This window comes from Amphibalanus amphitrite, unplaced genomic scaffold (assembly GCF_019059575.1).
Source record: "Amphibalanus amphitrite isolate SeventyFive unplaced genomic scaffold, NRLGWU_Aamphi_draft 000034F_arrow, whole genome shotgun sequence".
In the NCBI taxonomy this organism is placed as follows: domain Eukaryota; kingdom Metazoa; phylum Arthropoda; class Thecostraca; order Balanomorpha; family Balanidae; genus Amphibalanus; species Amphibalanus amphitrite.
In genome coordinates this window covers 724298-740122 of record NW_024881530.1, presented here as the reverse complement: position 1 = coordinate 740122, position 15825 = coordinate 724298, and the positions used below count along the sequence as shown (strand labels likewise).

Sequence of the window (15825 nt, the reverse complement as noted above, 5' to 3'; positions counted from 1 at the left end):
ATTTTTGCGGGGGTACGAAAAACATATCGAATTGAGGGTGCTGACCGTAGGTGCTGACGCGCTGACAGCGGTCTCGTGCTGGCAGTCCGGGTGTTCCATCATGTACGCCAGCAACTGCTAGCGCTATCAGTTTCCTAGGTAACCTGGTTTTAGACCATATAGTTGAGGGTAAATTATGTTGTGTAAGTAACTTCAGGACAATTTATCAATAAAAGCCGACATGCTATAGGATCATAACACCATTTTTCGCATTTTTTTTTAAATCTGTGTAAGGCCAGCCCACTAGCTCTTTGCTGCTAATGCTATTGAACAGACAATCAATGGCTAGTTTTGGAAAACGGATAAGGATAGGAGTTTTATTGCTTTGGGATCTGGGATGACAATAAGTGCAATAAGCAAAGGAATATTCAGATTTGGGTTTGTTTATTTTGAAAGGTGCTTTCCCATGCATTTGTCTTGCATAATAGGCAAGTGCAGTGAGTAATGGGTTGGACTGAGATAGCAATACAGTGTTTTCTTTTATTTGGTGAGTATTTTGTCTTTGTGGGCTTATGTGTGCCTAACACTTAAAGGGACACTCCCACCTTAACATTAGTTTTGAGTTGAGATAGCCAAATTGGTGGCCATGGCCTGCAAATACCGGTTTGGGCACTCACAACATCGACAAATGCTTTAATTCGGAGATATGGAATTTCAAACTTGCAGTTTTCGGATTCTAAGGGGCTAGTACATTGGTATGCCCCCTTAGAATTTGTGACGTCAGCGGAGATCTAACGATTTTTAAATCTTTTACTAAAACGTTTGGTAGCACGCGGTGGTATATGCTGCTTTGCGCGCAACAAATTCCGCACTTTCAAATAAAGTCGCTAGGAACAGCGGAGATCCCAAAAAGTAAACAAAAGTAAAAGTCTAATATCTTGAAAACCGGTGAATATTTTTCGATGAAATTTGGTAGATATTCGTTTTCGCTCTTTCTGAACCGAGCGACATCACTTTCGTGCCAATTCATTAACTTTTTTGAAGGTGGGAGGGTCCCTTTAACAGCCTAAATGTTTGCTTTCAGAACGTGTTCAGGTGGTGAAGTGTATCTTCGACTGCAGTAATTATATTTTACTAGGTTGTCATAGAATGATATATGGGATACGTAAATGATAAAATGGACCTTATTATTGTTTATGTTGATGTGTTGTGAAAGCATGAAAGCACCAGAATGCTGTAAATGATAAAATGGACCTTATTATTGTTTATGTGTTGTGAAAGCATTTTATTCAACTTGAAGCAAGCTGTAATTTTCACCCAATATGTGTTTCATCTGCTGAATTTCACTTCTTTACAGTGGTCTTGAAACTGGCACACACTGATGAAGGATGGCAGGAGCCCGAGTTGACAGTCCCTTCACAATCCGAAGATGCTGAGTCAGCAGATTCAGAAAGTCCCGCCTTCCAGGCACCTGAGACACCCACCTTACGTCAGGTGCTGGAGGGCATGAAGGTAACTGGTTTGTTTTATTTTGGTTTTTGCTTTGCTACTACACAGTTATACACAGCTGCACACAACTTATCTGGCTGCATATAGGGTTATGTATCTTTGTAACCCTCTTTTTAGCTGTCATCCCCAACTTGTGTCCATGACCATGTGCCCATCTGACCCAATATCTGTTTCTGACAGTGTGCCCATGTGACCCTGCCCTTAGCTGCCGTCCCTGACTTCTGTTGGTGTCCCCTCCCCCAGCTGCCGTCCCTGACTTCTGATGGTGTCCCCTCCCCCAGCCGCCGTCCCTGACAGACGACGAGTCGGCCGCCGGCTCAGTGTGGCTGCACAGTAAGGCCGGCCCGGACATGGCCGACCTGGCCGAGGGGGAGCAGCCGCCGGCCGCCGACTCGGAGCCGCCAGAGCAGCCGGACGACACCGATCGGACGCAGGTGGGCTGGGGTATGGGACAGCGTGACTGAGGGAAGCTGCAGGTATCACAGCACAGACAGTGGAGCAGCCTACCTGGGAGCAGGAGTGACACTAACCTTACGTTCATGCACATTGACCAGTTGATGGGACTTAGTGGACTAGCATCGATGGCTTTGTGCGCAATGGGACCGGTTACTACCTACGTGTAATTTCAAACGCCGAAATTTTCTCATCGGAAATTACGCGTTTATAACGATACTTACGATGACCCCGTAGTCGGCACACTGCCGACATGAAGGCGTGTTATGACCTTACCACTGATATTCTCTTTCCTGTCGCTGTTTCAGAATGCCACCCAGACAGAGGGAGGTGAGGGAGGAGAGAGTGGGGTGGCGGCGTCCAACTCGACGGCCAAACTGTGCAACTGTGTACCGCTGGGCCGGCCCGCGGACGTGCTGGCTTTAGAGGTAGGTAACTGCTATAAGGTAGTAACGATTTACCACAATACGCATTACGGTAGTGGACGGTTTACCGCGGCGTTTGTGGATTGCTGACAGAGTGGATTTGGCATACGGTGTCAATGGACAATACCGTGCGTGTGGCAATTGAATTGTGTCTGACTGACAAGCACGGCGTAAGTGGGCAACTTTTATGATGCTGTGGGTGGCTGACACGGCGTCGGTGGGTAACTATTACGGTGCTATGGCCGTCTGACTCGATGTTTCCTTGCGTCAACTGACCTAATATCTGTCATAACACTCTGTCCTCCGTTCACAGCTGGTGAACGGCTCCGTTCTGACGGAGGCGCTGGCGGCCGACTCGACGGTACGCACCCGCAGCCAGCCGGCCATCTGTCTGCTGGTCCTGTTCTACGGTCGCAGCTGTCCGTTTTCCGCGGCGGCAGCGCCTCATCTGAACGCCCTGCCGCGCGTCTTCCCAGACCTGCGCGTGCTGGCGGTGGATGCGCTCGAAAACGGCAGGTAGGTCGAAGCGAGGGTGGGGTGGATGGTTGAAACCGAGGGAGGGGTCAGATGTTGGTGTGAAATGAAGGGTCAAAGATGATGGGGTATGATGAAAAGTGCAAGTTGAGACAGTCGGGAGTCAAAACCTGTCGCTGGGGCAATGTCAGAGATGGGGTCTGCCAGTGTTCCGAGACCGGGATCGCAAATCAACAGGGACGGATGAGTCTTGTAAAAGTCAGGTCTGCTTGACTTTGTTTCCTGGATAGGAGGAGCAACTGTATCAAGAGGTGCAGAGTCCGTCCCTGTTCGTCCCGACAGCCTATGTTACACTCGCTGACACCCCCTTACCCCTCTCCCGGCAGCCTGAACACGCGTTTCGGCATCATCGCCGTGCCCACGGTCCTCCTCTTCCACAACGGCCGGCCTGTGGCGCGGTACAACCAATCAGAACCCACGCTGGAGCGACTGGCCGAGTTCATATCGTCCCACACGCTGCTGTCGGCCGGCGGGCCGCTGGAGATCACAGACGCCGACCTGGCGGGGCCGCTACCGACTGTGGCCGAACACAGACTCGACTGGTACCTGGTGGCCGCCTGGCTGTTTATTATTGTGTGCGTGGCGTGCGCGGCCACGCGGCTGAGACTGTGGAGGAGAGCCGCGGACACGGTGAGAGCGTGGTGGTTGGAGGCGGAGCAGCACCTGCATGAGGAGTGATTGATTGGAGAGAGGGAGAGAGGAAGGGTGGGAGAGAGAGAGGGAGGGGAGAGGGAGAGAGTGACAGCACGGCCGCCCACGGTGGAGGGTTGTCGTTCGTGCGTCAGTGTCATATTGTCTGTGATTTACTCGGAGTGGGGTTGAGATATCGAGTTTACCGTGAGCCCCTGTTGATCAGTGTCCAATTGAATGACGTGTACAAATATAAGAAGTCGTAAATCTATCCCTCGTTAGTGAATAGTGGTAGGATGATATCCCCAGCAGGATGTTGTCTGGAATGGATGGTGGTTTCGCCATTTTATACCGTTAATTTACGCGAGGGGCATCCAGTGTCGCATTATACCGGCGGTATGCTCGGATACGGACTTGACGGTGAGCGGAGAGGGATAGGGGGGATCGTCATTTCCCGCCATAACTTAGGAAACTTCTTGTAACCGTCCAGGTCAGAGGCAGAGAACATACAATATAATCCACATTACTATTTCCACACAGCAGCGGCCGCCAGCAGTGGAACACTCCACCCGGCGTGCCCGCTGGAACACACCAAACACATTGAGATGACAATCGGTCGACTGGATGATCTCCAGACACGGCTATTGGTGGCTCGTAACCAACCGTCCATCGCCAGCTAGGCAGCTAGACAGTGTGAGAAAACTTCCTAAATTCGGCTACAGCACAAAACAGGTGCTCCTGGAGCTCGCCTCTCCTAAAATATCGCACGGCACTACGAAAAAAAATCAACGATCCCGATTTCACTCATACAAAAGACAATATGTCATTATTCTACCATAGTCGTCACTCTACACAGCTGCTAAAGACAACTAGACATTAAATAAATTGAGCGCTTCTTTGATACAATGAAGGACAAAAATACATCAGCATGGCTGCTACGAGTTCCGACAGAGGGCAGAATACGACCTCCGAGGGCTAATAAATAGGTGTAGTCATGATTTATGCCGACGGCTATGTCAATAGACATCCATATACATTCAGTGTTCACTGGAGTCCCCAGCGAGTGACAGTGCATCGTTATCCACAAGGGTCATCGTTACGGTAACGATAAAACGTCGTCCGCCTGGGATAGCCACTGGGTTGACTGTATAACAGGACATTTCTGAAACACCATCAGGGCTGGGGAGAGGGCAGGCAGCCTGAGCGCGCACTGGCACTCCGAGATACCGGTTGGCGTGCGTAGCTCGGGGTACGTGACATTTACCCACGGTAACTTGCAGGCTTTTCAGTGAAACACCTAGGTGATACAATCGAACAATGAACATACAAATATTCACATAGATCAGAGTGGTAGTGTTCAGCACGATCAACAAGCAACATGTCTTATTCCATCCACAGTCAGGTGCCAGGCAGATCAGGTCAAGGTTCGAAATGGCATGACTGACGACATGGCCGTATTGATCAATGATCAGCCTGACCTCTCGTCTTTCAGGTTGAAGCGGATCTGATGCCAGTCACTGTCAAAATCTCCCGTGTCCGTCGGGCCACACTCACTCCAGGTGTTTCCTGAAGCTCTCCAGCATATCCCGCAGCACGCTGTGTGAGTTGGTGGCATCGGCCAGGCTGCGATTACCTCCCCCGCTCTCCGCGCTCTCTCCCTCTGCCTGCGCCGGCGCGGCGGCACTCCGCTCACTCCAGGCGTCACTGATGGACAGCTCGGTAGGCTGAGTGTCGTCTAGGTACAGCATGTTGTCGTCCTCAGGTTCAGTCTTTACGGACGACATCCAGTCGCTGCCAGATGCTTCGGGTACGAGTCCGCTGCCAGATGCCTCAGGTACCAGTCCGCTGCCAGATGCTTCGGGTACCAGCCCGCTGCCAGATGCTTCAGGTACCAATCCACTACCGGAGGGATCCGATATAATTCCGCTGCCTGACGGCTCGGAGATCAGCCCACTATCGCCAACGACAGGTGCTGCTACAGGCTCGCCCCCTGTAGATGCTTCAGGAGCAGCTGTCTCAGAAACTTCCCCGGCAGCTTCATCGGTGGCATGTTCAACAACTGGTTCAGTGGCTTCTCCAGCTGTCTCAGTGGCACTCCTAGTGGATAACCCTGAGACTCCCGCGGCAGGTGTCTCAGTGCCATCAGGGGCACCCAGGGCAGCCAACCCCGGCACACCCCTGCCTGTAAACCCAGCGGTGGCAGCAGGGGGCGTCAGTGGAGCACTCCCGCAGACGTGTCCACCCACAGTATCCAACGGTACGAATTGGTTACAGTGGCGGCACCGGTGTCTACCGTGAGCACGGCTCAAGTGCTCCACCATCTCCGCACTGTAAACCGCCTGCTCGCAAAACGCACACTGTCGGCGAGCGAAGCCGTGGAGGGAGAGTCCGACAAACCCGTCCAGTGCGGGTACCTCTCGCAGTAGCTCGGCCCGGTTGTTGCGACTGATGGTCTTCTGTCGGAACTCACTGCAGAAGCTGGGCAGCGCGCCGGCCGGTACCTGCGGCTGTGAATGCATTGCGAATATGCAGGCGGTGTGGTTGAGAGGCCTGCTGGGGCGCGGCCCGAGCGCGGTGCCACACGCCCGACACACGTTATCCCGCCGGTGTTTGTGAGCGTGTCGGTAGTGATCGGAGAGGTGTGCCGGCAGTGTCGGTTCGGTACAGAACGGACAGAACTGGCCCGGCCGGCGGCTGTCCGGGGTGGCCGTGAACAGCTGCCGGTAGGGTACGCCGCGGTGGGTGGTCACCATCAGTGGATCCATGGTGGTGAGCGGTAGGTACGGTATAGGCGCGTCCGCCGTCAGCATCTGCTTCAACAGGCCCGGCGGCGGCAGGTCTGCTGACGGAGGCGGGGGAGGCGGGCCCAGCGGCGCATCACCGGCCGGCCGAGGGGAGCGGTACCCGCGACCCCTGCCCCGACCTCGACCGCGACCCCTTCGCAGCATTGGCGGCGGCTGCGGCGGCGAGGGTACCCACTCGTCGTCGACTGGCCGTTTGCCGGCGCGGCCGGGCGGCGGCGGGCTCTCGGAGTCGGAGGAGTCAGTGCTGGAGGCGCCGCCGCTCTCCGGAGCAGGGGCCACCAGCGTGATACTGACCGAGCTCTCCGGCTCGTCCGGCAGCTCTGCGGGCAGACACAGCGGTCAGGAACGCCGATCAGCGCCACGGCTCAGGTCAAGGCGCGGGGGATGCGCCGCAAAGGTAAGGCACGGAAGGCAGCACTGCTGACGAGGTCACGGCTTATGAATGCCCATGCCCCCCCCCCCCCCGCATTAGAACGGCTTACAGTCACACCTCGCCAATGTAAAATAATGTGCGCCTTAATCCACTTCAGTCGCAGGGCCTTTATAGTCTAATTCGATTTTTTTAGGGAGCTGTCATTTAACAACGGAGTTGCATCTTATCAACAGTCAGTTTCCGCACAACTAATGCGTAGTACCCATTGATACCAGCAATGATAACGAACCAGTTTCTGTCTGTTGGCCAATCTTTACGATTGTTTCAACGCGTTTGCTTCTAGTTGCAGCAAAGCTCGCGATCGGTACCTGTTACTGGTTTGACCGGGACATGTCCTGCCGCCCAAACTTCATTAATTTAAAGTTCAGATACGACTGCTCATGGGAAATAGTCACTAAGCCCATAAGTTAAGCGGACCTAGCGTTTTCTTAACATGAGTTTTCGTGAGACTCGTTTTATGCTTCCGCTGTTCTGCTATCTCTGCCCTCTCCCCCGTTCCCTCCTCCCGGCCACGAATCATGTCGCTGGTGAGAGCACTTGCGGCTTTTCCATCCGTTCGACTATGTCGGTCATTTCATTTAGCTTTGTCTTCAGGTAGCCAGATATAATCATTCGCAAACTGTCAGGTGGCCGATCGACCCGTGCCTTATATCCCAACCCTAACGGATCCGTTATATATCCCAACCCTCAGGATTTCCGTTAGACAGCGTGATGAAAAGCGACGACTTTGGGATTCGTTTATTTATTTTTCACACGCACATCGGACATAAATACATTCGTGCAGCGTAGGCCTGGGCCCAGTTCGTCCTACACGGTATACATGATCGACTGACGGCTCCCCTCTACCACATACACGGAACTAAATCGTGCCACCCGGCGCGCGCGGTGAATACCAATGTACAACGTTCATACAGCTGACAGCAGGACGTCTGGCTCGACCCGAGCCACGACCTCAGCTGCTCGGGTAAATAATCGCGAGGGGATAGCAGGGACCCGCCACGAAAAGACCTACATAGCTCAACTTCCATTCACACTCACTAGTATTTCCGTCAAAAATTATAAGGATACATTGTATGCGATTTTCGCAAGTTTTACAGGCCAACCATGCAGGTGCCAGAGCTCCCAATAGGCCGCACAGCGCACCACTGAAAGTCGTATCAGAAAGTCGCCCCTACCGGAGGGCGGCCATGAGTCACACCGGCCCCGCCGCTGTTCGGCACACCCTGAGTTCCAGGCCCGCCGGCCCGGGTCACCCCGTTTGCTCGTCTCCGACCAGTGCTTCCAGTCCCTCAGGCGTTGAGCCGGCGCCCTAGGCGGCTTCTTGTTCGTCACCCTGCTCCTCGGCTTCAGCGAGCAAGTCGGGATGGTCGGCAGGCTCGTCCGCCTCTGCTAGTAGATCGGGGTGATCAGCGGGCTCATCCGCTTCCGCCAGCAGATCCGGATGATCCGCTGGTTCATCCGCCTCGGCTAGCAAATCCGGATGATCGGCGGGCTCATCCGCCTCAGCCAGCAAGTCGGGATGGTCCGCCGGCTCATCAGCCTCCTCCAGTAGGTCAGGGTGGTCGGCGGGCTCGTCTGTTTCATCCAGCAGGTCTGGGTGGTCGGCCGGACTGCCACCCATACCCAGCGGGTCCTCAGTCGGTTCCTCTCCAGCCGCGAGCACGTCAGGATGTTCAGCCGGCTCGTCTTCCTCCAGGTCATCACCAACACCGATCGGGTCCTCACCGTCCTCCGAGAGGGGCTCATCGTCTTCGAAGGCGTCAGCACCGTCCAGCATCTCGTCTGTGCCGTCCATCCCAGTCTCGTCCAGCCAGGCGGCCGTCTCCTCTGCGTTCATCGCCTCCATTTCCTCGGCAGCCTCAGCCGCCGAGCGAGCGTCGGCGCGCGCGGCGCCGCTGCCGTCACCATGTGTGGCGCGCCACTCCACCGGGTGGTGGGTCTTGCAGTGACGTGCCATGTTGCTCGACACCATCACCTTGCCGCAGAACGGACAACGCCGCATGCGCCGGTTGGCGTATGTACCGCCGGGCGTGGCGGGCGCGGAGGTCGGCGCCGGTGGGCCGGACGAGCTCGTCTCGTCAGCGTCGGCTAGCGACGCGTCGTTACTGGCCTCGTCGGCCAGCGCGGCGCTCATGCCCGGGTAGGAGGTATCGGTGACGTTCTGTAGCTCCTCCTCACTCACCTCCGGGTGCGAGGCGCGGATATGGCGCCGCAGGTTGTTCACCACCACCGTCTTGTGACAGACAGGACAGGTGCGCTGCCGGGCCGGGTTCAGGCCGCCCGGCACGCCCGTCTTGGTGGACGGTTTACCGGGTGAGCCGCTGTGCCAGTTGAGAATATGCCGCCGCATGTGACAGCCGCGCAGCAGCTTGCTGCAGTAGCGGCACCGCTTCAGGTTCTTCTCGTGGCGGCGGGAGTTGGTGGGCACCGTCTCCCCCTCGTCCATGTCATCATCCAGCACCTCCTCCCCCTCGGGCTCGTCGTCGTCAGCCTGGAGCGCCTCCATGCCCTCCGCCTCCGCCATGGCGTTCATCTCGCGAATAGCCATGGACGCTGCGTCTTCCTCGTCCTCTTGTCCATCCTCCTCGCCGGCCGAGGAAGGCTCGGAGGCCGGCGGTGGAAGTCCGCGCTCCAGCGCCGCCGCGCGGATCGCCGCCTCCAGGTCGAATGAGTCGGTCAGCTCGTGGCTGTGCTCCGGGTGCACCTGGCGGATGTGGCGCTTCACGTTACACCGCCACATGGTCTTCCAGCAGTGGGGGCAGTGTTTAATGACCTTGGCCTTACTCACGGCGCCCGGCGGGGGCGGGAGGTTGTTCAGGTGCCGCTCACCCTCCTCATCGAGTTCGTACTCGGGGTGAGACGAGCGCACGTGCGACACCAAGTATTTCTTCCACATGGTTTTACTACACACAGGGCAGGTGCGTTTGTATGCAGCGTACTTGTTGTCGGCGGTTGCCTGTTCCGCCGGCTCGTCATCAACCACCTCCTGACGGGCGCCTTCCATCGGCTCGTCGTCGGAGAGGGTCATCATGTGCTGGTCCTGCGGCTGCTCGGCGACCTCCAGCGTCGGCGGCTGGTCGGACGGCACACGCGCCAGACCCGTGGCCGGGTCCACGCGGCGCATACTCGGCTTCCACGGGTGCATGACGCGCATGTGACGCCGCAAGTTGTTCTGGCGCATCTTCTTGTGGCACTTCGTGCAGCTGACAATCTGCGCGGAGCTGGGCGCCTCGTCGGGCGCCGCTGCGCTGAACACGGGGTGCGCCAGCGGCCGCGGAGACTCGTCACCCGACTCGTCATCGGCGGGCGGCGGCGGCAGCGCTAGCGGCTTCTGCTGGATCACCTTGCCCGGGTGGTAGATGTCCACGTGGTAGGGCAGCCGCGTGCGAGCCATGTGTTTGTTACAGAAGTCGCACTGGATGACGTCCTCGCCACACTTCTCCAGGTGACTGGCCATGCTGGAGGACCACAGCACCAGGCCGCAGCGCTCACACGGCTGCTTCACGCGGCCGAAGATGAAGCTACTGCAGAAGTAGCTCAGGTCCGGGTACCGCTTCAGCATCTGCGACTTGAAGCGACGGTTCTTGTAGATGGAGCGGATTTGGCGCGATAGCTTACGGATCAGTTGGTCTCCCAGTTTGGAGTTTTTGTTGAGCAGCAACACGCAGATACCGTGGTTGATGAGCAGGCTCGTCACGCGCGTATGCACCACCTCGCGGCACCCCTTGCACTGCAGCCGCATACCGCCGTGGATCTTGGTCATGTGTTTTCCCAGCGTGCGCATGTTGACCTCGCGCGTGCAGTAGGGACAGAAGTAGCCGCGCTCGGGCAGACTGAGCTGGCGGCGCAGGATGCGGTCGAGCAGCGCGCTGGTGCCCGGGATCAGCATGTCGTCCAGGTTACCAGCGGCCGGGTCCCCCGCGGCCGACGGCTCGCCCACAATGTGACTGACCGCGCCGCCGCCGCCGCCTTCGCCGTCCAGCTTCTCCAGCCGCACCACACAGGGGCTGACGGCTGAAACAGGGGAGCGGCGCCGCGTCAGACAGACACCGGCGGCGGCGGCGGCGGCGGCGGCGGCCGACGGCCAACAATTTGAAATTTCATAATGACCGAATTAAGTGAATTTGTTGCTTTGGGGGTATTTGGGAGCGCCGATTTGATGTTCTGATAGCACCAAACACCTAGGACCATAATTCGTCAATATTAATTAAGTGCAGGTCTTTTGCCAAAAATAGCTCGTCTTTAAATAAGTTGGCCAATTTTCATTGCAATGAATCGCGACTTGACTCTTTTCTTATCACATTTCGTCACCCTCATGCCTTTCAATATTCGGCCAACAATTGCTGGCCTAGCCGCGTGCCCAAACATCAGATTAGCTGATGTGTCGAGTCATGCCAGTCACGATGATCTATTTTGTTTTGGATTCATTACAGCGCAGTGCTATATCAGCCCTGTGACCGATTTCGCTCCATAGGTAACGATTTTGTGCTAACATGAATTCTGACACCAACCTTTCATAAATACTCGTTTGCCTAATTTGCCTAATAAAGTCTGCGCGATAGAGCTTTCAGACCCCGCGTTGGGCCCAAATCACATCGCAACAGTCCGACGTATCTTTATCAGTTCAACTACCCTGGGGAATCGGCGCTGGACTTACTCTTTGGTGCGGATGCCGCCGGTGCCATCTGGAACGAGTTGCCTCCTTCAAACCGGAAACCTGCGGGTAGGCGAGCGGGCGGTCTCAGAGGGTGTCGGCGCGTTCAAAACTGTTGTGCAAGGGATGGGGACCAGCGGACGGCTGTCTCTGCGCTCCGCAGGTCGGAACGGCACCGTTACTCGACCGGTGGCGTGTGGCACGACGAATGATTACAGGAATCATCGGTCCTTCACAGGGAATGACGGAAAACGCACGCTAGCTAGTATCTCCAAATAATCGAACCTAAGGCCCTAAAGCAGCGCGGATTACAGACAGAGACGGTCCGCCGTTACCGGTTACAAACCAGACCCCGTTACTGAATCCCCCAATATCTCTGCTGCCACTCACCCTGGCTGGTGGACGTTTTCAGCATGCTCATGTCGCTGATGGCGGTCATGGCGACTGGCGGCCGGACGGGCGGCGTCTCGTCCGGGTCACAGGGCTCCTCCTTCACCACCACCTCCGGCTCCAGGTGCGACGGGCGGCCAGACGGCTGTGGGGCAGAGGAGGAGGGTGGGTCAGCGAAGAAGAGCGGCACCGCCGGCTCCAGATGCGACGGGCGGCCAGATGACTGTGGGAAGGGGGAAGTGTGCGTCAGAGCGATATCACGGACTACAGGTGCGAGGGGCGGCCATATGACCATATGACTGTGGGGCAGAGGAGGGAGGGTCAGAGCGATATCACGGACTACAGGTGCGACGGGCGGCCTGATGGCTGTGGGGAGGGGGAAGTGTGCGTCAGAGCGGTATCACGGTTCAGTTCAGTTCAGTTCACGGACTACAGTTGCGACTGGGGAGGGAGAAGTGTGCGTCAGAGCGGTATCACGGACTACAGGTGCGACGGGCGGCCAGACGGCTGTGGGGAGGGGAGAGCGGGTCAGTCAGGGAGGAGTGTTTCGTCCGGCTTCAGGTGCGAGGGACGGCCAGACGGCTGTGGGGAGGGGAGAGCGGGTCAGTGAGGGAGGAGTGTTTCGTCCGGCTTCAGGTGTGAGAGGCGGCTCGTAGACTGTGGGGAGGGGCAGGACAGGGGTCGATAAACACTGCCGGCTCCAGGTGCGAGGGACGGTCCGACAACTGTGGGACAGGGTAGGAAGAGTTAGGGTAGATGGGGGAAGGGGAGTGGCACCATCGGCTCCAGGTGTGAGGGGCGGCCCGTAGACTGTTGAAAGGGGGAGGGTCAGGGTAGGTGGGAGGAGCGGTCCGTCCGGCTTCAGGTGCGAGGGGACGACCGATGACCAGGGAGTGGGGGAGGGGGCAGGGAGGCGGTCAATCAATACCCGGCCGGCTCCAAATGCGAGGAATACCTAGGCCGACGACTGAGGCGCGGGGAGGCAGGACAGGTCAGCGAAGGAGGGGGCTCAGGTGCGAGGGACGGCCCGTCGGCTGTGGGCGGCCGCGGGTCAGAGACGGATCGGGGGGAAAGGTTGACACACCACCTCCAGTAATTCCATGTGACACATGATCCCAACCCAGTACTGTGGAGCTGGGGCTCCCAATCTCAGCCCCAGAGCCACGGACTGTAACTCACGGCTCTATTGGTAGCGGAGGCGGACTGTGGTGGCGGCGCCGAACCGCCGGCAGCCTTGGCACGCTCGTCGTCGGTCAGTCCGCGCACTTCGAGCGCCTTGGCCGTCTTGAGGAAGCTAGGCAGCTCCTCCTCGGAGACGGTCACCTCACCCTGGTAGATGAACGTCAGCAGCGCCGCCATGTCCTTGTACGGAATGTCACGCATTATCACGATCGGGTGCTTGTCGGGACTCGTCTGCCGGAGTTGGGGGAGGGGAGAGGGGTTAGTGGTACCACAGACAAATCAGTACCACTCACTCACAGCTTTGCTCAAGTACATAGTCCAGAGGTGCATGCCACACAGAATGCAGATGCACACCAATGCAGACACAACCACATCTGCATTCAGAACCTTCAAAATATGATAAAGGATAGTCTGATTTGTGAATTCCTTTCAGAAGAAGATTGTGGATTACATCTATTCATAGCAGTTAGGCAGGGACCTATTAAAACCCAGGTGATAAAGAGTATAGGTAATTAATTCAAGCTGACTCCAACTCAGATTTCAGAAGCATTGGTGACATTCCAAAGTTTTGTATATGTATTGCTCTTATCACAAATTGAGCCTGATTCAATACTATAGACAGCCTAAGTCACTAGATCAACATAGCAGATTATACATAACACAAGTGATGAGCAAAAACACTACTATGATTATAGCAGAATGCACTTTACATCCCCAATCAGATTTGGATATTGGGTTGCAATAGTCCTATTGAATGTCAATAATTATCCCCAGACCCACACAGGTCTTTTACCCAGGCCCACACAAGTCTTTTAACATCAAACATGTGACAAACTTTTGGAATCTGGACCACAGGTAGCCCAGAGCCCCAAGTAGTCAGTTCTCTTCTACCTTGAGCAGCTGCTTGAAGTGGGGGCTGGCCACGGAGAGCACCAGCTTGTGGCAGCGCAGCACTCTGCCCTGGCATGATATGGTGAGGTCTGTGAGGTCCCCATCATCGAAACACTCCTTCATGGAGCATGCAAAGCTGGGAAGGTGGTTGTCCCACCTCAGCAGCAGTTGTGACCCCATGGTCGCACCAGTCCTGAGAAACAGAAAGGAAGATACATATCTTATAATGCATTACTCAAGTCACAAGCTGAGGAGGACTATAAAGCCTCATTTAAAAATGAGCACCTTGTCTTCTTGACATTTGAAGAGCAGACATCACGTGAAGGTTTTCCAGCCTAGGAGAGGCACTGCAGGTTTGAAGGTTGTAGGTTTGTAGGTTCAAAGGTTATAGGTTAGGTTTATTTTGGTTAGAAAGAAGCATCTCCGGGTATAGCGCCTGTCCTTGGTTGGAAAACCTTCGCATGACGTCTGCTCTACTAATACCACCTACTGTGTGTATGAAAATTTAAATAATCTCCAGGGCACTTCAAAATCAAAGGGCTGTTGAAATTACATCAGAATATTAAAAATTAACAGCGGCACTTATAGGTATATAATCAGTGCGCCATAATTGCCTCATGCAGAAAAAAAATGAATGAAGGGATAATAGCACATGCAGTATTCCACCGCAGTGTACTTGGCTTGAGCTGAGGTCGAAAAGAGCATCAGACACTTTGAAAAGGAACAGAAAAATCAATATTTGTGCATTGAATGAAGAATCAATGACAACAATTATGCAATCGAAAAATGCCGGCATCGCCACGGTCCGAAGAGCTTCCGGCAATCTTAGTACGAGCCAGTGAACATGCTGAACGGGCTTCTTCAGTGAGATTGGACACAGAATTACTTACCTAACACAATTTCCAATAAAGCTTCACATTGCGAAGATATCTCAAAATTTTGCGAGTACCACAACGACGGCAACGACCCCTGACAGCGATTGACGTACAAGATGGCGGACATGCCTAAGAGCTGGACTTTTTGCACGCGTTCCCCGCCAGGGGGCGCCACTGAGGAAGCACCCTCTGACGTCACGATAAAACTGCGCGCACTGTGCGCACGGGTCTGTAAGCAAGTAATATAGTGGTGGTTTCATGGTGGTAATTGGAATAAGTATTTTGACGTTGTAAAATTTCAAGCCGTTTTTGTGAAATTAATTAGTAAATGCATTTCAAAAGTATTTATTTTAAGTGTGAAAGGAGAATAATTAGAAGAACATGGATATTTTTGTTCCAATAGCTTATTATGTGAGACATGATCGGTACTAACGGGTACTTCCAAGAAGTAGTGAAGAAGTACCAAACAGCCTGCTCGGCTACGATCGTCAGCTGTCCTTTGGAGCTGGACTTCAACGCTGTAAAAAAATATGTGCTGAATTAATTTTCAGTTTCACCAAAATATACGCAATTTATCATTTCTTTTTCACTTTTGTAATTATTGTTGAGTGAAGAGACATGTTGCTAGTTCTGACAATATAAATTATTAATTAAAAAAACGAAATGCGACGGTGAGAATCTGCTACTAAATTATCACTTTAACCAAATACATGGAGAATCTTGCTACCATTGCTTATAAAACGTGCTTATCAATACACAAATGTTTTATTTCAGACAAGAAGGATTTATTTGCCTGAAGTCTTGCGTCATGTGCTACTGCTTTGATTCCAAAGACGCTCTCCGGGTCGGGGTAATTTAGTTCTTCATCGATCGATAAGAGATTTTGATTCCATTGATATCCAAATTGATAAGCTCGGCACCATGGAGTAAGGGCATCCCCACAGGGGTGACGCAGGAAATATGAATGGCGTTTACACCGACAGTAGTTTCCCACAGCCGGCAATGGGAATCTCCTGTCGGTGGAAACGCCACTATAGTCCCATCCAACTCAAGCATTGGGGAATAT

The 15825-nt window shown here is 54.6% G+C and overlaps 2 protein-coding genes across 2 annotated transcripts; one reads left to right on the top strand and one right to left on the bottom strand.

The window, feature by feature from the left end:
* The first annotated feature begins 318 nt into the window (after nucleotides 1-318).
* On the top strand, nucleotides 319-3801 carry LOC122369546 (thioredoxin domain-containing protein 15-like). The gene is made up of 6 exons (XM_043344377.1): nucleotides 319-526; nucleotides 1337-1491; nucleotides 1770-1922; nucleotides 2250-2369; nucleotides 2680-2882; nucleotides 3227-3801. The coding sequence occupies exons 1-6, from the start codon at nucleotides 484-486 to the stop codon at nucleotides 3576-3578; spliced, it is 1026 nt and encodes a 341-aa protein (XP_043200312.1). The 5' UTR covers nucleotides 319-483; the 3' UTR covers nucleotides 3579-3801.
* A 3692-nt stretch (nucleotides 3802-7493) lies between these two features.
* On the bottom strand, nucleotides 7494-14877 carry LOC122369540. Its single transcript, XM_043344354.1, has 6 exons — nucleotides 14775-14877; nucleotides 13885-14077; nucleotides 12991-13224; nucleotides 11812-11956; nucleotides 11425-11484; nucleotides 7494-10781 (listed from the first exon to the last, which is right to left on the bottom strand). Exons 2-6 carry the CDS (start codon nucleotides 14062-14064, stop codon nucleotides 8077-8079), a joined length of 3324 nt encoding a protein of 1107 aa, XP_043200289.1. The 5' UTR covers nucleotides 14065-14077; nucleotides 14775-14877; the 3' UTR covers nucleotides 7494-8076.
* Nucleotides 14878-15825: the final 948 nt, after the last annotated feature.

Bases quoted from the DNA above. Each gene is read 5' to 3' on its own strand.
- LOC122369546 (XM_043344377.1), top strand. From the start codon at position 484: ATGGGTTGGACTGAGATAGCAATACAGTGTTTTCTTTTATTTG. The intron at 527-1,336 runs GTGAGTATTTTG...ACTTCTTTACAG, and splicing joins ACAGTGTTTTCTTTTATTTG to TGGTCTTGAAACTGGCACAC. The intron at 2,370-2,679 runs GTAGGTAACTGC...CTCCGTTCACAG, and splicing joins CGGACGTGCTGGCTTTAGAG to CTGGTGAACGGCTCCGTTCT.
- LOC122369540 (XM_043344354.1), bottom strand. From the start codon at position 14,064: ATGGGGTCACAACTGCTGCTGAGGTGGGACAACCACCTTCCCAGCTTT. The intron at 13,225-13,884 runs GTAGAAGAGAAC...CAACTCCGGCAG, and splicing joins ACTTCAAGCAGCTGCTCAAG to ACGAGTCCCGACAAGCACCC. The intron at 10,782-11,424 runs GTAAGTCCAGCG...CCCCTGTTTCAG, and splicing joins GGCGGCATCCGCACCAAAGA to CCGTCAGCCCCTGTGTGGTG.